At 43.4% G+C, this 27,135-nt stretch overlaps 1 protein-coding gene across 1 annotated transcript; it reads right to left on the bottom strand.

Moving 5' to 3' along the window:
- Positions 1-358: 358 nt before the first annotated feature.
- tubgcp6 (tubulin gamma complex component 6) lies at positions 359-26,513 on the bottom strand. Its single transcript, XM_076732340.1, has 25 exons — positions 26,178-26,513; positions 25,007-25,812; positions 24,677-24,840; positions 24,000-24,213; positions 22,845-23,003; positions 22,288-22,409; positions 22,081-22,144; positions 21,870-21,979; positions 21,665-21,756; positions 19,542-19,681; positions 17,389-17,538; positions 16,713-16,794; positions 16,071-16,159; positions 14,908-15,023; positions 13,999-14,137; positions 13,786-13,884; positions 11,834-13,679; positions 10,704-10,865; positions 8,433-8,601; positions 7,491-7,632; positions 5,507-5,701; positions 4,782-4,914; positions 3,954-4,167; positions 2,041-2,234; positions 359-878 (listed from the first exon to the last, which is right to left on the bottom strand). The coding sequence occupies exons 2-25, from the start codon at positions 25,790-25,792 to the stop codon at positions 787-789; spliced, it is 5,673 nt and encodes a 1,890-aa protein (XP_076588455.1). The 5' UTR covers positions 25,793-25,812; positions 26,178-26,513; the 3' UTR covers positions 359-786.
- Positions 26,514-27,135: the final 622 nt, after the last annotated feature.

Below are 27,135 nucleotides of genomic sequence, written 5' to 3'. Positions count from 1 at the left end.
GAAACCAAATCCTCTTACTGTGCGTGGCCTGCTGGAGCTCATAACTCTTACAGTGCTGCTGCATAGTCTGGACAGATTTGTGCGTCTTTAGTAATGCGTCGTCAGGAAAAAATCTGGGTATTCATGGTGTAGTTTCAGTAATAAAGCAGCAGCTGCATTTTCTCCCCTCCCCCCTCTGTGTTTGTGTGAACAGCTGAAGTTGACAGAATCCACTGCCCATAAGGTTTTGCACTTAATTTGTCCTAGTTTTCTAAAACCAATGTTAACATGCATTCTTTAATAAATATGTGATTTCTTTCTTACTCAAGTAACTGTTTTTTTTTTTTTCTTGACATCGCAAAAAAAAAAGGGTCAACTCTAGAGAATACATCATTTATTAAACAAAGTATTATGCTTTTGTATTTACATAAAATTGACATTTAATTTATGGGCACTTAAAATCTACACAGCTGGAGGCACACCTGAGCATGGGAGGCCTTACAGCAGGCGCTGGCTTTATCTCAGTTACACACTGGCAGCATCACGATTTAGAGGTAAAGCCATTCATCAAGCACACAAACGTGGGGTTCTGCACACTGAATGTCAAATCCATGCCCTTATATGAAGGACAGGTGGGTTTTAAATGCATTTTGGAACTTAATTTATTACATACGTCTGATTATCTGTCTTCTTAGCACATAGAGGAGGATCTGTGATCACTGTGGCTCATCAGCTAAGTACCGAACAAACTGCTTGTATCACGTCAAGTACTCACACTTTGTTCGTGTACAGCACACACGGCGTGACTCAAGAGTCTTTGTAGTAGTTGTTGAAGTTGATGCGAAGGAGGAAATCCTCTAGATGAGGCTGGTAGCCTCTGTTCACCAGCTTGGTCACCACTGAGAGGAGACAAAAGAAACAAAGCACTCTGTAATTTTCCGCCTGCAGAGACTGCTAAAGGACCACTTAAAAGGACAGGTTCACATTTTTCCACGTCAGTCTTAAGACAGCACCCACATGTATATGAAAACATTTTTAACCTGCTCAAAGCACCATGAAGAGACCCCTTACTGACATGTTTCCAGTGTGAGTGACGGCGCACAAAACTCAGGGCTTTTAAGGGTCAGCTGAAGCTGATACGAGCAGCGTGAGTTAGAAGAATGTAAAGTCTTTAGTATGAAATTGTGTCTTTGTGTGACCGTCCCTCTGCTGTGGCTCAGTCAGAAAACTATCTGTCCAAACATAAAGAGGGGTTTTGTCTCATGTCGCCCACACCGAATCGCTTTAGGAGGGATCTCTTAATAACGAGGAGGAGGAACAATTAGAGCCAGAAAAAACTTTCAATGTGCGACATGAGCGTGTTGATGTAAGACAGGCCTGAAAAAACGGGAACTTTTAAATCTCAGTTAAATAAACAAGACAAATAAATAAAAACTGTACTGATTTAACCAAAACACTCGTTATCCAATAATCATCACATCGAGAGGGAAAGGCTTTAACACACACACGCAAGTTCAAACCAGATCAAAAACGTAATTCAGTCATCTTAATCAATGATGGACCTGACTGCAGCTCAGAAACGTCTTAATCACTGTGCAGCAAAAAGGGGAATACTCACATGTGGCAAGTGCACAGAAAACCATTAAAATGTCACTGGATGACTTAATTAATCCCCTTCATTCAGTGAAGATTTGATTCACTTTAAAAAACAAACTCAGTTTGATTGAATTTGGCGAACTTTAATTAAGAACCTTGCAGCAGCAGCAGCGTCACACAAACAACTGACGTGCTTTTACCCCATTTTTTCCTCCTCAGATTACTACTGTTCCTATTTTTCACTTCCTGAATATCAAGTGGATGTTACGGCACACCTTCTGGCTTTATAATTACTACGCTGAGCGACAACTGAGTGATTGTTTTGCAAACTACTCAATAAAACATGTTTGAGAATAACAAAAACAAGGCAGGATTAGAACGGCTTCACATTTTCACAATCCTGCTCCCAGAATTTAAATAAACACGGATCGAGTTTCATTAAATCAAACAATATTGCGTCCTTACCTTTGAAAAGGAAGTGAGAGTAATACTTGAAGGTGTTGTACGACTGCTGCATGGCGATGAAGCTGGGGTGCACTGCCTCCCCCTGCTGGCTGTCCCACGGCTGTGCGATCAGCTGGGCCCGAAACTTGAGGATCAGGCTGAAGATGCTGTGGATGATGTTCATGACCGGAGCCGCTTTCTCTGTCAGCAAACCCCTGGAGAGACGGGGGAGGCGAGGGAGGAGAGGGAGGCGAGGGTGCAAAGTTTAAGAAACACGACAAGGAACTCTGGAGTGACTTTTCAGACGGGCTGAAGTTCTACACAGAAAAGTGTGATACCGACAACCTCTCCTAATGAGATTAAATCATTCATCGGGTTCAGGAGTTAGCCACAGATCCAGCTGGAATTTTAATTAACTTGCAACGAGGAGGTTGAATGAATTTTCTATGAATTTATGGGTGCAGAGTCTTCTGCTTCAGCTTGCTGTGCCTGTGAGGAGCCTGAAGAATTCGCTTCACTGCCCTGAATTTATCCACATTTTCAGATGTTATGGCCTAAAATCCTGATGGTTTAAATTATGTTTTTTCCATCTCTATTAAAGTTTTTGAACTCTGCAGAACATGCGATGTTGAATCTTGTATGTGAAGGGTCAGGACTCCCGGGAAGCTCCCAGTAGAGCTGCACCCGATGATCGAGGAATCGACTGAACTGGATGATTGAGGGCTTTGACGGACGTAAACATGTGGGAGCCTCTGATTTTCACTTCATAGTTAATTTAATATCTTTGGGTTTTGGTCAAAATAAGAGGATGGAAGCACTCTGAACTCCAGGAAAGTGTGATGGACATTTTTCATTATTTTCTGCTGTTCTATAAACCAAATCATTCATCAACACAGTCAAAAACCCAAAGACATTCAATTATAGAAGACTGAGAACCAGCAAACATTCACCTTTGATGAGCTACACACAGATCATTTTTGGTGTTTAACTCTAAAACTTGATGGATTAAAACAATGAGTCAGTTATTTGTTGGCCATCAATTTACTGCTGATCAGCTGATTGATTAATCAGCTCTGTTTCAGCTCTAGCTCCATGACTCATTCAGGTTATTAAAAGTCTTGTTTTGTTGAACCAACAGTTCAAACCACAAAAATTCTCACATTTGAGAACCTAAAACCATTTGGTATCTTTGCTTGAAAAGTTACCTAAGCAAGCGATCAATTATTAAAATAGTTGCAGATTAATTTCATTTGAATCAAATACTTGATTAATTAACTAACCAATCTTTGCCGCTCTACCCTGGAATCATTTTAAATAAGGTAACATGAGGCCACCGTGATCAATACATGTAACCGATAGCAGTCCCAAGTCCCCACGTCCCAAAGTGAAGAAACTGCATTTAATGCGATTCGGTTATTTCATGGCCGACAGACCGCTTCATGAAGTTTTTGAGGGACTCTTTAGCGAGTGTTAGATCATTCATTCAAGAAGTTCTTACACATTTTAACATTATGTGTTACTGCAAAACATGTTAGCTCAAAACACTTGAATCGGTTTTTGGATACTGATATAAAAGCATTGTGGTGTAGAGAGCTGCCTTCTAACTGAGGCATGTGCACGTTAAAATCCTCTCTGCGGGCTCAGGTGAGGAATCTTGATGTTTTCGGGTGTGTTAGGTTAACTGCGCCTGCTCTCTCATGAGGTGAAAAGCTGATTAACAATGAATATTTGGAGCTGTAATCACAAACAGTCCTGAAAGGTTTAAAATTAACTGCATTCAAGGGGAGACAAGGTCACGTGGGCTTGCTCTGAAATGTCACAGAATGCAATAAGTTGGAGAAAAATATCACATATCTCATGCCTATAACAGGTAACACCAAGCATTACACTGCAACAGAAACTATAAAGTGCACATATGCAGTTCCAGCCCTCACCTGAAGATGGCTCTGTTGAGGTAGTCTGCGTGTGTGCGGTGGATGGCGTCCAGGTCGCTGGCGGTGGCCAGCTTGGCTGTGAACTCGCTCCAGGACACTTGCAGGATCTGGTTGGCGATGTATCCCTGTATCACCTTGACGAAATGCTGCATCTCATGTCTGTACAGCTGCAGCTGACGGAACTGCACCGAGCGGCCGGCGCCTTTCACCAGCGCTGAGGGAGACAGAGCGAGCCATGATCAGGGCTGCAGGGACTGGAACATCTGCTGGTTACAGACTTTCAGGTGTGAGGATCTGCTGCTTTTCTGTATCATCGCTGTTAAATCAACACCTTTGGGCTCTTCTTCACTGTTGGTCAGCAATCTGAGCTCACTGAGGGAACCTGACGGGGATTCATCTGGATCTGACTTCCACAGACAAACCTTCGCTAATTATAATTATTTTATTTTATTTTAGTCCTGCTTAAGGTCAAAAAATACATTCTGAGCCCCAGATTAAGTGATAAGTAATACTAATGTTATAATCACTGAAGTTTACATCCCTCTAATACCACAATACTTTGTTTTTTCCCCTACAGGATCCATTTATGTAGTCTGTACGCAGACTTTCACTGATCAATACCGTCTAACCCAGTGAAGCACACTTTTACAACAATCCCACTGGTACGAGATGTGCTTCCCATAAATAAAACATAAAGGAATCGCAGCATTCCCCTCGATGAATATTTTATAAACAGCTGAAGCACAACAGGAAGAATCTTAACTCTTCCGTCTCAGAGGTAACGTGGAGTCTGAGCTCGGCCCGGATCAAACGCTCCCACCCTCTCACCTGTCCTCTTGAGGTGGAACCAGACCTCGCGGAGGCTCCACACCATGTGTTTGAGCTGCAACAGGAACGAGAACAGACGGTTGTACTTGTTCATGCAGCTGTCCGTGATGATGATGTTCAACGGCCAGTCCACCTGGGAGATGACACAAAGGAAAAGAGAGAAAGACACACCGAGGGGGGGGGGGGCAAAGGTGTGAGAGCGAGTGAATGTGAAAGAAAGCAAAGGGGAACAGGAGTTGGGAAAAACAGGTAACGGGAGAGTGACAGGGGAGGGGAGGGGAGGAGAGGGGAGGAGAAAGGTGTGAGTGCAGACACATTGATAAAGGAGGTGAGAGGATGGTGAAGGGAAGACAGAGTGTGAGAGATGGGGGGTAGAAGCGGGAGAGGAATGGGAGAAAATGAACATGTAGGGAGAGAAAGAGTGAAGCCAGACAAAGATAGGGAGGGAGATTCAGCAGGAGGAACAAGCGTGAGAGCGATAGCAGGGTGAGGAACAAAGACCGAGAGCAGAGGACAAAGAGAGCGGCATTAGTCACCCTGCATGTCATCCAAAAGACCCGGCGCCAATCAATCTACGAGGTTCAGCCATTTAAGTGTGTGATAAGCTAATTTTCCACACCCAGAGCAGTTTGTCAAAACGTGACGGGTCGACACATTCAAGCTGCCACTCGCGCTGAGACGGACCAACCCGTGCACGCGTACGCCACTCGCTCGCGCTGCCTCACCTTGTAGCGCAGCTCCAGACAGTTGAGAGAGTCGGGGGCGTGTGGGTGGAAGGTCTCCGGGAGGAAGCGCAGGGCGAAGGTGAAGTTGCCCGCTAAGGGGGTGTCCCCGTGTAAGCTGTACTGCAGGGCCTTGCTGAGGATGGAGTTCAGCACCAGAGGGGTCAGCAGCTCGCCGGGAGTCTGGCCGCTGCCCAGCTGGGTGGGGGAGACATCAGGCAGATAAACCCACAAAAGGTCAAACAGGGATGATGACCCGTACCTGCACACCTGTTTGCTATTCATTCCAAACAAACACTCTGAGCATCTGATTACGATGATTAGCTCGCTTTCCGGTTGAAGGTGTGCTAATCAGTGGAATCAGCTGGCGGAGTGTTTGGCTGGGACAAAAACCTTCTGTCTCATGGGCCCCATGGGACAGATGTACATGAATGTTTCTGCAGAACAGCACCAAGGTGTTAGCACAGGCTGTGCTTGTTATTTCATGCCAGGAAGCTTGGGCTTGACATAAGTCATCGTGTGACGCAGAACAGGCCCAGAGAGACATCAGATAGGAAATACTTTTTTAAAGAGCCTAGAATCATTATTCTTATAAAACCAGTGCAGCAAATTAAATTGTGCACACAATGTGACGATGAACCAGCAGCTCCGCTCGGCTTTGCGGAGCTTCAGCGCGAGTTTCAGCTCATCGTTCAGCTGCCTGACTCTGACCTTCACTGATCTGGTTCACTCTCTGCCCTCAGAGCGCCGTCATCGCCGAAGCAGCGAGCTGTTCCTCCAGAAGCCAGCTGTGCACTGCCTGCTCAGCACCCTACAGCAGACAGACACTTAGCGACTAGCTGGTGAACACAGCGGAGCATTTAGCAGCTACAGAGCCAGATGTTTCCCTCAGGGGTTGGTGGAGACCAAAGACAGAGGTGAAAGTGAGTCAATGTTGGATTTACATTCACCAGATGGTCAAAGATACGACTCTAAATGAGTGATGACGTTGCTCTGAAACTGCTGAATGTGTAAATGAGCAACTGTTTGTGTCACATCAACTTCATTGATGATGATATATTGATGTTCACAACTTGTTTCTGTTGCCACCAAGCTGCCAAAAAATCAAGCAGTGTGTGTTTGTGTCCACATGACAAAAGTCCAATATTCACTCTCTAGCTCCATCTTCTCCACCAACTCCTGAGGGAAATATCAGGCTCCTGAGCTGCTAAATGCTCCACTCTGTTCACCAGTTAGTCATTAACTTTGTGTGTGTCTGGCAGGTCGACTAAAGCTGCTTTTTAGGACTTCTGCTGAAACAGCTGCCTGCCGCCGCTGCTGAAGATGATGCTGCTGAGAGCAGGGAGGGTGAGCCAGAGCAGTTCAGCTGGGGGTCCGTAAACCAAAACACTGAGATGGAGATGAAGAGAAGCTCCATCAGGTTGAGGGGAGCTGCAGCGCTGGGTGATAACCCTCTGTGGGACGAGCGACCCTTTGACATTACACATAGGCATTTAATCTATTATTAATATGAAACATATTGATTAGAGCAGCTCTCACTGTGCTCTGTTTTGCTAGTCCACAGCAGCAACAGACAGGCTGTAGGATACTGAATTACATTTTGCAGGAGAAAATATGAACCCTCACACAAGAGTCGCGTATCGTCCTTCAGACGACTGCTGTCTGACTGTAGTGCATACATTTCTAAAAAAATGACCAACTGTGTCCTCAGGTTTTGGTGTACATGTGGGTATTACTCAGCATGTACTTGATTATGGAAACACTGGCTGAGTATAAAAGCAGATAAAACTAAATGCATGCAGAGCTGATGAGTGTTTAAAATAAAAAATATTAAAATATATTGCAGTGAGACCAGGACATCTGGTCTTCTTCTAAGATGTCCTCTCATGTGTCCTGTCCTAGAATCCAGTAAGCTACAGAAATGCACCACATATGACAGTTTTGAATGGGCACAGAGATGGCGTCAACACTTCTTAAAGAGCCTCACCTTTTCAAAGAGCAGGTCGCTGAGGGACTGCGCGAACTCGCCGTCCTCCATCAGCAGGAAGTGGCGCAGCGCCTCAAAGTGTCTTTCCACCCCCAACTCCACAAAGAAGTAGTCCACCACTGCCTTGTTCACCAAAGACACACTGGGGATGGAGGGTGGAGGAGAGAATGACCAAGATAAGACGAGAAACGTCCTGACACCAGAATCAGGACAGGAAATGTTGCTGACTTGCAAATTTTGGTTCAGGTTTTGAAGACGATGAACGTCAGCTCTGGAGAAAGCTCAGGGAATACACTGGTGTTATTTTTCACTCTCTGGACGACTTCCTCAGTCCCATTACTTTAAATTACTCCTAAGGAACTCACATTAATATAACAGTGGGACTTAGGGAAGGCTCTCTTTAACTGACAAGTCAGCAGAGAAGAGATAAAAATAGAGTTGAAAATCTCAAACTCCATTGCGTCGTCTAAGCACGGGATAAAAAAGTGTTAATAAAAACTGAGTGCTGTGAATTCCAGCACTAAATATACTGCACTGCCCGTGTGTGTGTGTGTGTGTGTGTGTGTGTGTGTGTGTGTGCAGAAAGAGATGAGAAAGCCATTTCTTTACACACAAAGGCCAAAATGCACCGTATGCAGAAACATTGCAGGTGATGACTGACAAGCTTGTCTGGAGTTCTGATGGAATTTCAAATGGAAAAAAGGATCATACAAAATGAAATTTAATTTTTTCCTCCAGTGCAGTCAAAAAAAATGGCAGGAGATCAGTGAAAACCTCACACCTGCATCTCTCTTGAACACAGCATTTGGCTTTATGGGTAAAATAATCATGTCTTTTTCAGACTCTTGTATCCAATAACCAGCAACGTGCTCACAAACGTGATGTTTCGTAACACAAAGCGGACCCTTTCCTCCTGCAGCTTGCTTTCAGTCAGACACTCACTGTGTGATGAGCGGGGTGGTGACAGAGTGTTTTATCAGAACTGGCAGGGAAACCATCTCGCTGAGTTGGACAGCAGTGGTGTCTGTGGCTCTGCGGAGCGTGGGGTCCATAGGGAGGCCCCAGGGGCCCCGAGTTACCTGCTTCAGCAGCTGACACTCGGGGGACGAAGCTGTGTGAGAGGGAGATGAAAGCCATGTTGCTGAATAAATAACTTTCACAACAGCAGAAAAATGTGTTGTTTTTAGTGTTCAGAGTCCAGTGAAAAAGAAACTGAAGTCAAATAATTATCCAAAACATTTGTGCCGGAATGGATGGTGCAAAATAAATGTTTGAAACATTCATTTAATTAAAGCTGAAACAATTAGTGGATCCACATAAAATAAACTTTTTTTGTAAAGATTCATCATTTATCATCTGAATATGTGAACTTTAACATAATTCTAATGATTAATTGAGAAAATAACCAATTATTTGATAATGAAAGCAGTTTTAGCCCTAAAACTAAGCTCCTAAAGGTGTTTGGTTTGTCCATTCTGGGTTACTGTAGAAACATGGCGGACTTGATTCTTATTGTCATGTGGTCGTGCACAAATGAAAACATAATTAGGAATGTTATATTCCATTTCTGCCATATTCTGCCAATAGATCCCTCTAAATCTTACACACGGGTCCTTTGGAATGACCTCAGAGATGAATCAAAACCTCTCGGAGACAATCAACAAAAACAAAACTTAAAGGCTTCACAATGGGGAGCGTTCACTGCAGTGTGATTTCATGACATAGCACTATACTGTGAGTTGTTAGTTATTTTGGCCACTCTCTATGTTAATGGTAACGCTCCCTAAATAATTAGCGCTCCTGACTTTGATCAGCAGTGTGGAAAATGTATTCGGCTGACTAGATTCTGATTGATTTCATGCAGACCCTGGAAGCCTGCATGAATAATGGCAGCATGACTGCACAACACACGCAGAGGGAAAAAGACAAGATATTACTTCAACGAGCCATGATGCATCCCACCCGAACACAAACCAGACTTAATACCCTTATGAAATATCGCTGCTTTTTATGCACCTGCGCCTGCTGATGGAGTAAATATTTAACAGCCTCTGGAAATGAGTCACTCCTGAGCATGTATTAATTTACATGGAGTAAGCTCCACCGCTGTAAGGTGTGTAATTTTCATTTCTCTGCAATCTGACATGACGTTCTGGTGTATTTCAAAAGATGTTTCATTTTTCATTAAGTTACTTGAGAGATATAAGGGAGTAAACCGGCTGCAAAAAAAAAATTCAGACTGAAGTCAGATTTGTAGTGAAGGCTACAACACTTTTTGTTGATAAAGGACTGTGTTCAGCTTTGGGGTTTTCTGTCTCACGTGTCCTCTTAGCAGAATTATTGTCTTCGATCGCCTGCGTCTTTTGTCATTTGTTAAATACTGACGGATAAAGCAGAAGCGAAGGCATCAGTTTTAGAGACAAAATTATGTCATTTTATTCAATTGCATTTGCTTCAGTTGTGCTATGAAATAAACCCACCAGGACTGTTGAAATGAAGCTTTAAATAAAGTTTGGGCTTCTGCTACTAAGGTGGCGTTATTGAGGGTAACCAACAACATTATACCAAACATGTTTAGTTCATGATACTATTGACCATAAATGTCTAAAAGTGTCCTGTCCTACACTTTAAAGTGTTCCTCGAGACTCTGGTTTGGATCCCCTTTTTTGATGCAAATGCTCCGTTTTGGCAACTATATAACGTTCCATTGTCTCTATTCAGTGCTGTGCTAATGACAGCCAGATATAAATACTTGTAGATACCTGTGATCACAAAGGTGAACGTTCACACTTACAGATACAACTAATTAAAATTTGAATGTCAAGCACGAAGGTTCACTTCTATTTTTATCAGTTGAGAACTACACTACACTCAGTTGGCAGTTTATTATTGTCATTAAATCGTCATGGTCCAATAGAAACAGTCCTGTAATAAATCCTGCCGTCATGGCGGTTACAGTGTTCAGTTTTTGTGTCTTAGAGAGGTGTTAATTCAACTGTATGATTATTCTGGAGGCTGCAGTCTGGGCTGCTGCTGAATTCTGCTGAGAAATACAAAGAAGTGTTTCTAATATTTAGTTTATCCTCATTCAAAAGATGTGTGACCTCACAGATTCCCTGCAGTATGTACAATAATGCCATGACCACATTTCCCACATTAGCTATGGCCAAAGATTAATGGTTCCATTGGCACACTCATACGTTTTCAACTAACCCATTAGGTTGTAGCAGTCTTCATAGTGCTCCACTTGGTACTGAGCAGACAAAGCCAAGAGGTATTCCTGCTCAGACTTTTCTCCAGGGGACAAACCGAAGGCCGCTGCCCAGGACCCCATGCTCTCAACCAGCTGCTCACCAGGGCAGTCCGACTTAGAGCCTGCAGAGAAAGGTGAAACAATTACTTTAACATGCACAGGGCCCAATTTTCAGTGGCATCTTCATCTGTCTGACACACTTTTTAACAACAGTTTGGAAAAATACTCAACGGTACAACAAAACAGTTATTAGCGTATATGCAAATGTCACACTGAGCCTTGTATGAAAATACTATTGAAGACAGGGTAAAAAGGGTGTTATATTGATGCTCTAAGGCATGAAGCCCCTGACAATAGTTTGGATATCAAAGAAAAATTGCCATTTGATATGAATATTAGACTAGTAGTTGAAATTTTGGTGGAAACATTTGAAAACAAACTAGACATAAAAGCCCAGCATGGGCTGAATGGAACTGAAAATGAGGCATAAAACTCCTCATTTTAAGTCAAAATGTAAGATTCATCTTACGGTAGAGCAGTTGTGGCTTGAAGATTTTTATGGAGGTATTTTGGGACTGCCCAAAAACTGACAGCACTACACTATTTATTCTTTGCATCGTAACTGAGAACATACCAGGCAATAATCCAAGCTATCTGCCAAGGATTTTGTTTTTTAATGGAAAAAGAAGAAGGACAAAAGCCTCTCGGTCAAAGTCACAAGTGGAGAGAAATAATTAATTTGGTTTCTGTCAAGAAAAAGATTACACAAAAGCTGCAACTGAAAATAGAAATATTACACATAACTATGGACTTAGCAGATCTGTCTTGATTTTCAAGTGTTCTTCAATAGAATCATTTAATTTTATTCTTTATTTTCACTTGACAAGATCATCTCCTCTATAGTTGAGTTTTTGTGTTGTGTCTTGATTTCATGCAATAAAAACACAGCAAAAAATATATATATATGAGAGATTTTATATATATAAAGATTCTTGTCTTGGATTACATTTTCATCATAATATACTATCTTGAGTTTACTAAGTGCCTCTTGAGCGTGCCTGCAGAATGTGCATCACTTGTTATTCATTACCTTTACAATCTCCGTTGTCTTCCGTCTTCTGCTGATTTCCACCCTCTTTGCCCTTCACCACACACCCGACTCCAAGTGAAGAGTCTGATGAGTGGCCATAAGCGCTGCCTGGTAGAACAGAGGCTTGCGGCTCTGTCCCCAACACCACACAACCCACCGCCAGCGTCGAATCAGAGGAGTGTCCGTAGACGTTGCTTGGTAGTGGTGATGGAAGCGGTTCAGTTTTGGACACAACACACCCAATGCTTAAATTTGAGTCTGAAGAATGACCATAGGTACTGCCAGGAAGAGGAGAACGTTTGGGTTCGTCTCCTGAAACTACACATCCAACACCCAGCGTCGAGTCTGAGGAGTGACCGTAAGAGCTTCCAGGGAGGGCGGACAGGGCAGGTTCAAGTCCAGATACCACACAGCCTGTTTGAAGGATGCAGTCTGAGGCATGCCCATGTTTACTCCATCGCAGTCTCTCTTCAGGTATGTTAGACACAAACTCACCCACTTTTATATTAGCATCAGAGGAGTGACCGTGGATGCTGGGAGAAGGAAGTGCTGCAACAACATCTGAGACGTTCTCCCCAACTTTGATGTGGGCATCTGAACTGTGACCATGAACGTTTGGCAAGGGCAGAGGAGCTACTACATCTGAGACATGCCCACCGACTTTGATGTGGGCATCTGAGGCATGACCGTGGATATTTGGAGTAAGAAGAGGAGGTACAAATTCAGAAACGTTTTCCCCAACTTTAATGTGAGCATCGGAGGAGTGACCGTGAGCACCGGAGGAAGGTAGAGGAGCATCAACGTCCGAAACATGTGATCCAATCTTGATGTGTGAATCTGAAGTGTGACCGTGGACGTTGGGGGATGGAAGAGGAGCAGTTACCTCTGGTACAAAATGTCCGACCTTTATGTGAGCGTCAGAGGAATGAGCGTGGATGCTGGGTGAAGGCTGCGGGGCAACGGCATCTGAAAGCAGTTCTCCAGTGTTTAGGTTTTCACTGGAGACATGAATGTTTGGCAAAGAAATATTTTCACCAGCTTTATCTTGAGCATCTTTGGGGCTTGCAGGAGGTTCTTCAATCCCAGCACAGTCAGAAAGACCTGTCAGGACTTTGTGATGACCATTATCCTTGCCATCTTGCTTTACCACATCATTATCTTTGGTACTCTCAGCAGATTTACTACTGTCTTCATTTGCCTCTGCTTTACTTCCCAAATTCCCCATTTCAGTCCTCTGTTCCATCATGGATCCAGCTTCTACTTGCTTTTTGTCCGTCAGTGAGCTACTCCCATCTTCTAGCTGCACTGAGGCTTGAGAGGGATGTCCATAATGGCTTGCTTTAGATGTGATTTGGGGCTCCTCGGGGGTGTACTGGCCAAGTGGAAAGCTGGATTTAGAGGCTTGACCAAAGGGGCTGGCTTTAGGGAGACCCTCTTGGACTTGAGACATGTTCTCTCCTATGGCAATGTGAGAAAAAGAGGGGTGGTTCTGGATCAAGTCAGGCTGGACTGCAGGTCCCCAGCGAGGCCGGGGCTGGGCTGGCGCTTGGCCAGTGATACCCTCAAGTGGACTAAAGGGGGCACTGAAGTCATAGTCTACGAGTTGTGCTGTAGGACACACTTCAGGTAGGTCAGAGCCGATCTCCTGCAGGGCCGTGTCCACCTGCTGGCTGTCAGGATTTGGTGACTTGGGGAGAAAGTCATTGATGTCAATGTCCTCAGAGATGAGGGCCGGGTCCACTCTAAGGGGATTGAGGGTGGGTGAAGAAGGTGGTGGTGGTGATGCAGCATCAGGTTCTTGAGTCTCCACTTGCTGCTGTTCAGATGGATCTTGAGTGGGAGATTCCTGTTAAGAGAAGATACTATGGAGACATGTACAGCACACACTATGGAAGAGCATGATTCAGTCGAAAGGAATGGAATTAATGCAAGAAACCAGTGTGTTGTCATACCAGTGTTGGTTGTGGCACAGTCTGTTGTGTTGAGGGAACAGATGGCAGTTCTTCCATGGGAGGTCTCTGCTGGCCTAAAGGGTATTTCTCGAGTATTGCCTGAAAATGACATGAGAGCTTTGGATAAAATTACTTCCCTACCTGCCATGATAACAAGCTCTTGAGTCATATTTCCCTTGCCCTCTGTGTTTTCTATGGTAATTTACTACAAACCTGAATCTGCTGCCTGTCATGCATGAAGAACTGAGCCCGGGCTTCGTCAAGTCTCATTCGCTGCACCCGCCACATGGCCCGCCTCTCTCTGCGAGCTGCTTCCTCTGACAGACGGCTGTACTGAGCAATCAACTCCTTCCTGCAATTTGAGTGCAGCAACACGCGAGCAGCAAGTAAATCATTTAGCTGACAGATTTTTCTAGAGCAACTTGCAGTAAATGCTGGTCTCAAAGAGCTGCATCTGATTATTTTCATTATGGGTTGATCTTCCAATAATTGTCATGATTAATCAATGACAATAGTGAAAAATGCCAATCTCAATCTCCAAGAGTCACAAAGGGACATCTCCACATGCCTTTAAGATATCTGAATATTGTTGAAATATTCAGTTTACACTCGCAGAAGAATGTTAACATTTTGGGGGTTTTTTGCTTTAAAAATGACTCAAAACAATGAATTAATTATCACACAATAGTGGCTCGTCATTGCAGCCAGTCTCTAATTTATGGGATAGTCCTTTTTTCCACCAGGTCATTCAGTCACCAGGCAGCAATGAAATATTAATATTCACGGCCTGAACACACATTGGCTGGTAAACTCTGACCTCTAACACCTCACTGAGCTCAGCAACAACTTCGAGCCATCTTAGAGAAATCCACTCGTGCCGTGCTCACATTACAGGCTCTGATCACATCTGTTCACGCTGCGGTGTCACGCAGTTATCCCACTTGCATAGAAATTCGGCACAACTCCAGCCGCTGAAATATCCCACACAGATGGAATTCATGTCCCATCATGTTTGCACATAGTCAGTTAATATATCCTAGATCAAATAAAATCTGAGCTGAGATTAATCAATCATCAGTAAAACACTGACATCTCCAGCAGCAGCTGTAAAAACAGTCAGACCTGGCTCTCTGCTCCAGTTGCTCCTCCAGGGCTTGTAGTCTCTTCTCTCTGTCCCTAACCTCTCTGGCAAAGCTGAAGTCATCCTCCTCCAGCTTCTTCTTGGCTGCGCTTCGCCACTGGTGCCAAACACACACAAACACACACAAACACAAACACATATCTTTGCTTTCGGCTTCGAAAATGGACATGAAATCCGTGGGCGAAGTGTACGAATCAAAATTTCCGTTTACACTCATTTCTCCCTGTCGGTGATTTCCGATCTGACAGATTTTCTCAATTCAATTCAGTTTTATTTATACTCTAAATCACAACAGAAGTTCTCTCAGGACACACAGCAGGTCAGGACTATACTCTTTAATCTACAGAGACCCAACAAATTCCCCCATGAGGCAGCACTTGGCCACAGTGGTGAGAAAAACCTTCCTTTTAACAGGCAGAAACCTCGAGCAGCAGAACCAGGCTCTGGGTGGGCGGCCATCTGCCTCCACCGGTTGGTCATAGACGTACTGACACATTTTAAAGTGGCTACAATCAGTATATTCATAATCTATCAAATGACGATGTGAGAGGCGTCGCTTGTAATGATGAAAAGAATAATCTGCTAAACCTGCAACTCCTCTCCACTTTGCTGTGTTTAAACTCTCTTAAGCTTTCCAGCTACAACTTTGGTTGTGGTTCATTTTCACTGCTTTCACAGCTTCACGGTTACCCACAGCAGGCAGCTGTTCTCAGCAAAAAGCTCTAAAAACACACTGTACACTTCCTGCTCAGCACCAAATGCCAGACGGACACATTTAACGACTTGCTGGTGAACACAGTGGAGCCTTTAGCAGCTAAAGAGCCAGATATTCCCTCGGGAGTTGGTTGAGACACAACAACTCTTTTTATATCAACTTAAAAGTTGATTCTGTATTCACAACCGGTTTCTGCTGCCTCAAAGTGGCCAAAAAATCAGGTTTAACATTTGAGTACTATAAAAATGCAAGAAATAACTCTCGTTTTGCTCTCTTTAACACATCATATTTTCTTCCTTTTTGCAGACACATGCTTACTATTGTGCTTTCTCACATATTTCTGTGTCAACACATGCAAGCAAAAGCACAATTCTTAATCCCCATTCACACACACAATACATATTTTAGCCTCTCTCACACACATTCTACCTCTTGCTCCTGCTCCAGGTGCTGTTTCAGCTCCTCAAAACGCTCCCTCTTCTTTGCTTCCTCGGCCAGACGCTGTGACACCTGGCGCCCTACAGGAGTCATGAGAGATAACAGTGGGCTGCTTACCTCCCCCTCGCACAGAAAAGTACATAATATCTCCGTCTTTCTCACCTGTACACACACACACACACACACACACACACACACACACACACACAAAACATCACCATCTGCCTCGCACACACAAATAATCCTGATGCCAAGACTCCGTCCAGACTCTGCACTGCCCTCCTAAACTTTGCCACATCTTTTGAAGTAATAAATGATGCGAGGAGGTTTCTAAACTGTGGGAGCAATGATTGGATTTCACAGCCCATAATATTGCAAGCCGTACAAGGTATTCCTCACTGCTGAGTGTCTCTGCTGCTCTCCGGAGAGGAATGAATGGAGCTGAAAGAAACTCTCATAGTCAAGAGTCAGCAAGCGAGTGTGGGTTATACTCAGAGCCGAGCCATTTGTTAAAAGTATACTCAGCAGGTCGGGGGTGTGCATATACATCAAGAGCTATATAAAATTATACTCGCAGTGTGTGTGTGTGTGTGTGTGTGTGTGTGTGTGTGTGTGTGTAAATGTAACACTAACCGCGGATGCTCTCCAGGGTTTTGGCTGCCGACTCTCTGACCTGATTGATCAGCTCCTGACGTGCCTGCTCTGCTCGCTGGGCCTTACAATAGACAGACGAGAAATCATCATTAGCAAAGATCTATCTGGCTGCCCTGTGGCTCACCTCTGCCAGTCAGCACATCCAGCAGCACACATGTCACAGCCCATACGAAACAGGTTGTTACACTAAATCAAGCAGCGTGCCAGCCCCAGACTTCGGCTGCATCATTTTAATGACTCGCTGCTGAAATTCTCAGCACCTTAGTGGCAGTGTCACCATCATGGATCACGCTTTCTATCTGTCTGTAGCGATCTATCTTAATACATATAAATAAAAGAAACTCCCCTCTCTGCCTTTAGAGACAATACCAACGTAATGACTCGTCTTAGTATAGGTTTGCCTTCCCTCCCTGATGTTTTAAATTCCCTTGATGCTCAAAAGCTAGCAGACATAACTTGTCGATATTAAGGTAATACGCCATGCTGTCTGCCATGTCCACCGACATTCACTGCATATGAAACATTTTTCTTTATGCTCATTTGACTAAAGCTCCTGTCAGACATAACTGGGAAGAAGCAGTATCAACAAAAGCTCATAATACGCATCACAGGTAAGACAGTGGTGCATGGAGATGACATGCACGTGTCTCCGTACTTGCTCCTCCCTGCTGATGGCGCTGTTCTTAGCAATCCTCTCCAGTCGTCCGCGGTACACAGCACAGTCCCTCTCTATCTCCTCCACCTCCTGGAGGGAGAAAGTGACGGCAATGCGAGGCACCGGCAGCTCCGACCAGCAGATGTAGTGCTGTGGACACACAGTAAACAAGATGTCAGCACAATAAAGGAGGCTTGTTGCTTTAAGTGTGTTGACACGATGGGTTTTCATGCGCCAAAGTTCCTTTTCAGGCTGCAAATCACGATTGTTTTCATTAGTCTGCTGATTATCAATGGATTAATTGATTGGTCTAGTCAGGAAGGAGTGCAAAATCTCTGTACTATCACAAAGCAGCACATCCTTCCAGTTGAGCAGCTGGAATCAGCAAATGTTAGGCAAAATTATGATGATTAAAATAGTTGTTTCATTTTCTCTTAATTGACTAACTGATTAACAGACTAATTGTTGCAGCTCTGGTGCCTTTCATAACAAAACACGTACTATCAACTGCACAAGAAAGCAAAGTGTCTTGCAGTGAATTTGTGAGAAAACTAATTTATTCACCTAAAAACAAACAGACAGTAAACCAGTTTTATGTTGGATGTTTCATTCAAAACAGCCACAATGACCTTTTTTTCCCCCAAGAAACGCCACATCAAACCGACTGCATAGCCGTTAGCACATTAGGATCAATCCTCTCACTTTTGCATTTTTTAATTCATAATGTCACACGTGTTCGCAGCCACCCTGCAGTCTGTCCAGGAAGAACAGAAAGTGGAAATTAGCATACAGAGAAACACTGTAGTTACAGGATAGCAATTAGTCAGGAGCATGAGCCCTGCGGTTTAGGTCAGGTGGGTTGAGTCACAAAAAAACATTACGCGCTGGTGAATCAGCGGGGGAGTCACAGAGAGGTGAGGAAATTAAACACAGTTAGATTAAATAAAACTTCAACGCTTCACTGAAGCTCTCCATTTGTCTGGCATGCTAAGCTTACTGTCATGATGCCAACAGAGAAAAGTCCCTTCATGTACAAAGACAACTCCTCAACTTAGCGGTTTGTACGGCTGCTTTGCAGGCAGCAGTGCAGGAAATTACATGGCAACTCGTAATGATACATGGACAGTATTTAGTGCACAATACCAATGGCATCACCATACAGGCAGTTCAGAGATATGAAATGTACTACAGGAATATCATTTATATGTTAAACAATTAGTCCATTCATCAATTGACAGACAATTAATCGGTGATTTTTCTGATATTTTAAGCAAAAATGCCAAAAATGTGACTGTTCCTGCTTCTGAAAATGATAATGTGTTGCTTTTCTCTCTCACCCACCTGTACTACATTACAGTAAACTGAATAATTTAACATTCTGGACAATTTTTCACCATTTTCTGATCAGCAGATAATCAATAATAAAAATGATGCTAAGTGTAAGCTTGCACCTAATGAAAAACCCCAAAATTCAGCTTAATTTGATTGAAAAAAAAACTAGCAAATCCTCACATTTTATAAACTTGGCTGGCATTGCTATTTGAAGGATGAAAACTAAAGTGTTTTTCTGCTGAACGACTGATAAATTTGCAAATCGTACATCATGATGATTGTCACAAAAGAGGCAAATACAAATCCAAAAGGGCAATACTCGCTTTACAAAGGCTGCAGTGACAGAGAGCAGAACAGGTCAGAGTTCAAATGTCTGCAAACAAACAACTCGTGCTTTTCCATCAGTGGCACAAGAGAACGCATCACAATACTGATGAATGTGTATAGATGATGTTTTGCAAGAGCCTGTGTGCCTATATGTCACAGTATTGATTATTTGTCCCGTCCCCTTCGGGCGGTATGGATTTCCACATGGGTAGAATTGCTGTGACGGGTAGATAATTGTGGAGCGGATTTTGTGGATATCAGTGCCAATCTGTGCATCTCTGAGCCAAAAACGTACACTAGCTGTCCACTAACAGCAAGAAAAACAGATCAAATATGGTTGTGTAAACTTGGGGATTAACGTCTTCTATGCCTAAGTTATTCACTGCAAACAACATTCGCTTTGTACTGAATAAATTAAGGACATAAATTAGGCTACAAGCATTAGTATCTTTACACCATCTGTAATAATGAAGGCGTTAAATGCACAAACAGACCTGTGGGCAGCAGATCTTGAGGAGGTTGATGGTCTTTCCACAGACGTACACATCATTGGCGATGTGTCTCAGGAAGATGGGCACACAATCCTCCACATCCTTTGAGATCAGAGTGTAGCCCTGGACCCAGAAGTGTTTGTCTGCAGAAATACAAAGATCACACGTCGTTCTACAACTCGGACCGAGGAGTTTTACAGCTCCATCGTGCCTCTGTTAACAGTACGACACACTCACAACAGAAGTACAAAAGGCAACAGTGGGGGAGTAACACTCAGCCTGCAGTTGGCCTAAAACTTTTCCTTATTAGTATGACTTACGGGGCATGGCAAAACTCTGGCCGCTTGAATTAACACTTGGAAATTGTTAGCGCTTAGCTCAGTGATCCTAAGCAAAAAGCATAAGAGAACATGAATGCACTGAGCTTCCAGAGCTCTTTACAGAAAGCCTGCGGCTTGCCAAGAAAGCTTAGCTGCTGATTGCTTCCCTGGCTGACGGACTTCGAGGAGAACAATGACATTTGTGTGTCCTCCAAAAAGCAGGAGCGAGAAGTGCAGAGGTTCACTGCGGGAGTTGATGAGGTGTAGCCGATGAGCAAATGAACCTCTTAGCCAGACAAAGCGGAGGTGATAGTCTGACCTTGAATGGGGTGTTGCATGACATACAATATTTGGTCAGGCTGTAATGATTATTATACAACCATATTTATGGAGTACTGTCAAAATGAAGCAGTACAATGTGTACTTGTTTGGGGAACAGGATGTCATCAATCATTCTTTAGGGTTCCTTAATATAAACTAACGATTATTTTCATTATTGATTTATCTGATGATCAGTTTCTCAGTTAATCGGTTTGTAAGTAACGTTTCAGAAAATGGTGACAGATGTTCAAGGTCACATTATCAGATGTATTGTTTTCTCAGCGCACTCTCATATATAAGAAAGAAAAGCAGCAAATCCTCACGTATGAAAAACTGATGCCAATTTTTACATTATAAGTTACTTAAACGATTCATCAATTATCCAAATATTTGCAGATTAAGTGTCTGTGGACTGACTTACTGTTTCATCATTTCAGTTCATCCCTCATTATGTTCATAACGTAATTAAAATTGGACTGGAAACGGAAAATTAATTTCCAGGAGTGACTGTTAATCAACACGTTTCTTTTATTATAACTGCAGCTGTTATGATCAGCTGATCAAAAGAAAATCAATACACAATTATCAATTAACTGTTTAAGTCACATTTCAAGTGAAAATATCAAAACATTTCATGAAACCAGGATCATAAATGTGAGATTTCACTGTTTTCTTGGTCTTAAATGTAATTATTTTGGGGGCTTTGAGAGATTTGATGACACCACTTTTACTCTCGGATGCTGTGATGGCGTCTTTTTTCTTTTTTCTGATGTTTTGTTGAGCAAATAATTCATGTGTAAATTGGGAAAATACTCAGTTTTATTGATAATAGTTTGTTGTAACCGTATAAAACTTTGATTTGAGCTGTAACAAATGAATGCGTCTTTATGTGAAACAGTAAATATTAAAGTCTATTAAATCTCAAGCCTGCCAGCTCCTGTAGAGCACAGACGGGTCTGAATTTGTCTGCACCGCGAGGATCGTCTCCCACTGTCTCAACTCTACTCCACTGCTCTCCTTAAAGAGGCGAGTCTTTAATTAGACGAGAGAAAATGAATTCAGCTCGTCCAGATTTCTCAAGGACAATTACAGGAGAAGAAATTTAAGAAAAAAATAATAATTCAGAACATGTTTTGTTCCAGTCAGCGTGGCGTACCAAGTGAAAAGAATAAAGGAACATTATCTATTTATGTTTGTCCCTGTGGCTTACTGAGCAGAGATGGCTCTGGTCCCCACAGCTGTGGTAGCCGATTCCGTTTCCCACTGATTATCATCCAATAACTTCATGACATCCTTTATAGAAACAAGGACAAATCCAACTAGGCAATAAAGGCTGTAATGAAATCTATTTTTTCTGTCTGGCAGCCGTTTCATTTTCAGAACCTGCTGACTGAAGCCAAAGTGTTTATGCCACAGCATGCGCACATGCGCGTGTGTGTGTGTGTGTGTGTGTGTGTGTGTGTGTGGTTGTGGTTGTCATCTCACCTCTGAAGCTGAGATACTCCTCATTGACCTGGATCATGAATTCTCCATACACGTCTCGAAACACACCGCTATACACCCAGTCAGACACAAACCTAAGTGAAAAAAAAAAAAACAGTTCTGCACATCAATGAAGTAAACTCACGTCCTTGGGCTCTATCATTTTGTTTTGAAGACGCATATCTGCATGAGGAGCCGAGCGACTGACCGTGTATAAGGTTCACAGCTGCTCTTCAGCAGCGACAGCAGGACCGGATAGTTCTCGTTGCTGCAGTTATTCTGTGCTTCATTGTACAGGTAAGACAGCAGTTTAACACCCTGAGGAGAGCCACATGGCACTGAGCTGACTTCCCATCTGATAGGCTAAACACAGCCATGATGGATGACATATTGCAGTTTGCAGATAAAAGCGCACTCACCACAGGGAAGGTAGCCTGGCCTGCACCCAAAGGCCCATCTACACAGCACAGTTCTGACAGGTACCTTAGATTAAAAGAAAGCAGAGATTGTTTTGATCTCTCTGTCGGTACATGACTGTACTGTCGACTGGGTGAGGTTGAGGTTCAAAGGTGCGAAATGAACACAAGACTCCAGCATTAGAAAAAGAAAAAAAGGTTTGACATCACCTCAGCTGGCGGCCCACTTTGCGGAAGAGGAATGAAATAGTCAGCAGGCTGAGGGTGGGTGGCGTGCTAAGAACACAAGCCCTGTAGTAATGCAGATACTTCCGCAGACCACCGGTGAAAGCCTGCGAGAGACACACGCATCATTTGTTACATTTCATTATCTATGCTGATGTAAAACTACTGAAATGGTCCCTTTACCTTGTGAATAAACTGAAACATGCACTTGTACTTTTGGGCTTTTTTACATACTGTGCCGTTTTGACTAAATGTGTCTTTGTGGTGTTTCTATTACGGCAGATTTCCCATTGCCATTAACACTTGTGCATTAAAACTCTTTTCTTACATTATCATATTCGTATTTTTTCATTATTTATGTATGAATGTGTATTTGTGTAAACTCACTTGTCGCAAATTGCCCCTTGAGAGACAAAGTTTTTTAATTGAACTGAACTGATGACCAGAACAACTTATGTTCTGCATGGCAGAACATGAGTGGAGAAGGGGGGGGGGTGAAATGTACAGTCTCAACAGCATTAATGATGTATAGACAAACATACCTGAAACACTAGGCCTTTTTTGTCAGCACTCTGCAGGGAGAAGCGACTGAGCCTCAAGTAGTAGGTGCCATACTGAGCCAGCTCCCCCAAGAGACGAGACACGCTCTCCGGAGAGGCTCCTGACACGCACACACCAGGTCTGACGTCAAACTGAACACTCTGGCAAGGAGATTACATATTTACAGATGGTGGAGAAAATACAATGAATAACTGTACAGTCTAATAACATCCAATAAAACAGCCCTGCAGCAAAGACTGTCTTTGTAAAGCTTGTGATATTGAATTTTCGTTGAGGCTGTCAGAGTCACCTCCATGGTGATTTCTGAAGGTTTGTGGTGTTATTATTTTAGACTGCAATACATAATCAGGTGTTTGTTGTGTTGTCCTTCCGGTGGTTGTTTTATGAGAAGTGGATACAAAGTGCCTAGACAGGACTCTTCTGGGGGGACAAAAATAACACAGACAATATTTTGCAATCTAGCACAACACACCCTCAAACCACAGGCTCAAAGATTACCTCTGGGCTTAATACCTCTCTGACAGCTGCAACAAAACTTCTGCAGAAGTTGTATCTGATGCAGGTCATTATGTTAGATAACATTAGATTTTAGAGGTGTTCACAATATTGTGTCCAGCTCTTGTTCCAGCCTACATGTTAATGATAACAGGCTGCTAGACAGAGAGGACATGAGGGGCTGAGGGAGCAAACAGGAGAGGATTGAACTTCTGTTGTAAATAAGTATAATCTCCTGGAAACATAAAAACTTAATGGGAAACAATAAAGCAAGAGAAGAGCTATCCTGAGGTTTTGATTTCTGCATTAGGAATACTTTCATTTATTTCTTCATCATTTAATGCATCCTGTCAGGCGGCTGATTTGAGTTTGTGCTTGTTAACAGTTTTTATTTTGTCTTTTTTTAGTTCTTGTAGTTTTGAGGCAGTTAAGTTTTTATTAGTCAGCTGGGTTTGTTAATATCACACATGCACAGATTGTCCATTGATTCTGCTCTCTGACTCTCTTCACGGTTTCTTTTTTTGTGATTGTTGGTGTCACACATCACTTCTGTCAGACTCTTCAGTCTGACAGATCCCTAAAACAACAGATCGGATGCATTTCATTACTTTTAAGAGACTGGCATAGAAAAGGAAATGCACCTGGTTGAGAGGGAAGGTCGTGGATGCCACTCCGATCAAGACGTTGAGGAGGTCAGACACCAGTTGTGTCTGGGAGTCCAGGGGCAGTGGGAGGAGAGGAGAGGGTGTGCTAGTGCTGACTACCCTCATCTCCCCCTCCCATAGACGATAGAGTTGGTCAAAGGCCTCCCTGCCTCCCTCTGTCAGATAGAGTGACTCCCTTTTTCCTGGTGGGCTAGGAGGAAAAAATAATTAAAATTTGATGTTGTGTTCCAGAGAGAGAGAGAGAGAGCGAAACTGAAAACTACAAGCTGAGTTCTCCAATACACTTGATTTAGTAGGTTATATTCTCCAATACTTGCTAGACTACTTCTTTTGCTTTGCTGTATTTGCTTCAGTTTTGTCACGTGACACACCACGTTTGCCAGTTCACAGCTTTTTCTCTCTGACAACTTTTATAACTTATTAATCAGAAATCATTTATCATGCAAGTATGTCAAGTTAAAGAAATCACCTTCGACTCTTGGAACTTGTGATGGGTACTTTTCAATATTTTCTGACATCGTACAGACTAAATTATTAATCAGTTGTCCTGTGATTATTTTTAGACTGGCTACATGTAGTTAAAATTTTGTCTGGAAAGCAGTCTGACATGCTTATGATCAAACTTTCAACAGCATAACTGTTGTGTCACTTACCAGCCAACAGACTCCCAGCAGCGGCGCCTTCCAGGCTCGAACGTGCGGAGAGCCTCCCATATATCAATGTCTGGAATGGGGCTGGGCTCTGACTGAGAGTCTGGGGTCAGGTTGGAGGCTGACTGGAAGCCTTCATCCTCCGACTGATCTAAAGAGGAAGGGACCTGCACAGACAAAAATTAAGCCTGATGATGCCTGATGATCACGCATTTGCCCACAAGTAGGAACCCACTGGCATGTTATAATGAACTTGGACTGACCTGGCCATTTGACAGAGCAACTCAAACTAAACATGCATTATAGATAGTAGACTAAGACATAGTCTCATACCCTTATAGCCAGCCCAGTTACATCAATGTTACTGGGAACAGGAGGCAGGTCCAGTCTAATGTCCATGTCTGAGGTGCGAGTGTGCTGCAGTGCTCCAAACAGTGTCAGCCTGGTCTCCCTCTCAAATCGTTCTTCCGCTTCTGATGAAGTCCTCAGAGCCAGCAGTCCTGCCCCTGGAGGGGCATCCATCAACCTCTGAGTTCCCCACAAACTCTCCAAAGTACCCCATTCCTCGCCACACACTAGACCCCATGCCCGGGCCTCTAGCCTCTGCAACTCCTCGCTCTGGTAGCCCCAGGGTTGAGGCCTCCGCGACACAGGCCTCTCTCGTCTCATATAGTCCCTGCTGAAAGAGGTCGGGGGAGGAGGAGCCGAGCCAGCTAGGTGCACCAACAGCTCGAGGACTGCGTCTACTTCATTCAGGCCAGAGGATGCTCCCTCCGGCAGCCTCTCCAGCTGCTCCTCCAACCTCTCTGCTTCCTCTCGGCACCCTGCCACCCGCAAGTCAAAACATATCATCAGGACTTTGTTTCTGGCAGGTGTATTAGCTGTGGCACTCTGTCTCGGGGTGGACCCTTTGGTGCCATCTTGAAATATCTTGGACAGCAGGGCACCGTAGGCACACTTCTTGAGAGCTCTGCGGAAGCCTTCTCTTGAGACTCCTCCCAGGGCACGGCGCTTCCATGATACCCCTGACAGGCTGCAGTCACACAGGGCACCCAGCAGCTCAGTGATACTGCTGCTGTTGCAGATGGGCTTCGTGGGGTTGTTAAGGTTCGAGTACATGCTGGAACTGTTGCCTCAACCTGCATGAATGAAACAAAATTGGCTTAAACGACGTAGCTTTTTTTGTTTTAACAATAAACCGGGGTACACAGAGCACAGCTGCCACTATAACCATAGTAATCGTTTAGCTAGAGTTTATGCAGTAGTAAAAGCTATACATGTTCAGACCATCCAAAATTTCTTTCATCTCCTTCTCTTCTTTTTACCATTAATTTTAGTAAATGACACGTAAACTAGACAATCAATATATTTCACCTGAGCAAGCTAACGGTGATTAGCTAAGCCAACATTTAGCTGCTGTATGTTAGCGTGTACTACCATATCACACCGCATACTGAATTAACCAACCGAGTACTAACTACAACAAAACTTTTGAATAACTTACCCTCTCGAAATGGTGTCTTTTCCGTAGATTCGGACAGTCTCAATATTGCATACAACCGGAGTGACTCCTTCCTGTGCATGCTAACGTTTGTTATTAGCAAGCCCTCAATCAACTAGCTAGCTGTCTTGCTTAGCTTCTGTGCCAAGCACGCGGCACCACGTAGGTGGGTCCTCTGCACGGCTCCCAAATGTCTTTATTTGTGGTTTCTTGTTACAGCATATTAGTGGCAGTTAATATGCTGTAATAGTGTTGTCGCTAGCTATTTGCTAGTTAGTCTCTTCATTCATCGCCAGTGCTCTGCCGCGGGACTACAACAAAATTAGAATCTGCCCCTTTGAATGTGATTGGACGAGAGAATGTTCAGTCTCAAGTGAAGAATGGAGCAGTGGCAATGCTGATTGGTTAGTCATGTTAGTCAATCACAGATGGTAAACCTGTCATTCGCTACCGCACTTTGCTGCATTCAGGCGACACAGGGGAAAATGTAAATACTAAAGTCCTACTGTTTTTACGGACGCTATTGAGAATAAACGGAAAGTTTACGGGTGTATTACTCTCAAATTAAATTTAGAAACAATCATTTTAACATTTGATGAACATAACTCTTAAAATTCCATACTAGGGCGCGCAGCAGGAATTCTTGCAGGACTTTTCTAATCGACACTGCTCGTTTTGGGAAAATACAATTAAATGTTTCACTCTTTAAATGATTATGTGTTAGCTGTGAGTTGGCAAAACAATCAGCAAAAGCAACCAAAAATTACAGATATCGGTCACACATCTGAAATAAATGAATTACATTCAGTTGCTTCTGGCCAGCTGTTATCCCATGGATATGAATGCAGCAGAAGAGTATTGAAAAACATTTATTACACGGTATATAGAAACACATCACACACAAACCAGACACATCGCAAGATGTGGTATCACGTGACTGTAGAGCCTTATACATACCTGC

Source organism: Chaetodon auriga, chromosome 6 (genome assembly GCF_051107435.1).
Source record: "Chaetodon auriga isolate fChaAug3 chromosome 6, fChaAug3.hap1, whole genome shotgun sequence".
Taxonomy (NCBI): domain Eukaryota; kingdom Metazoa; phylum Chordata; class Actinopteri; order Chaetodontiformes; family Chaetodontidae; genus Chaetodon; species Chaetodon auriga.
Note: the sequence above shows the minus strand (reverse complement) of the source record. Positions and strands in the feature narration are given on the sequence as shown.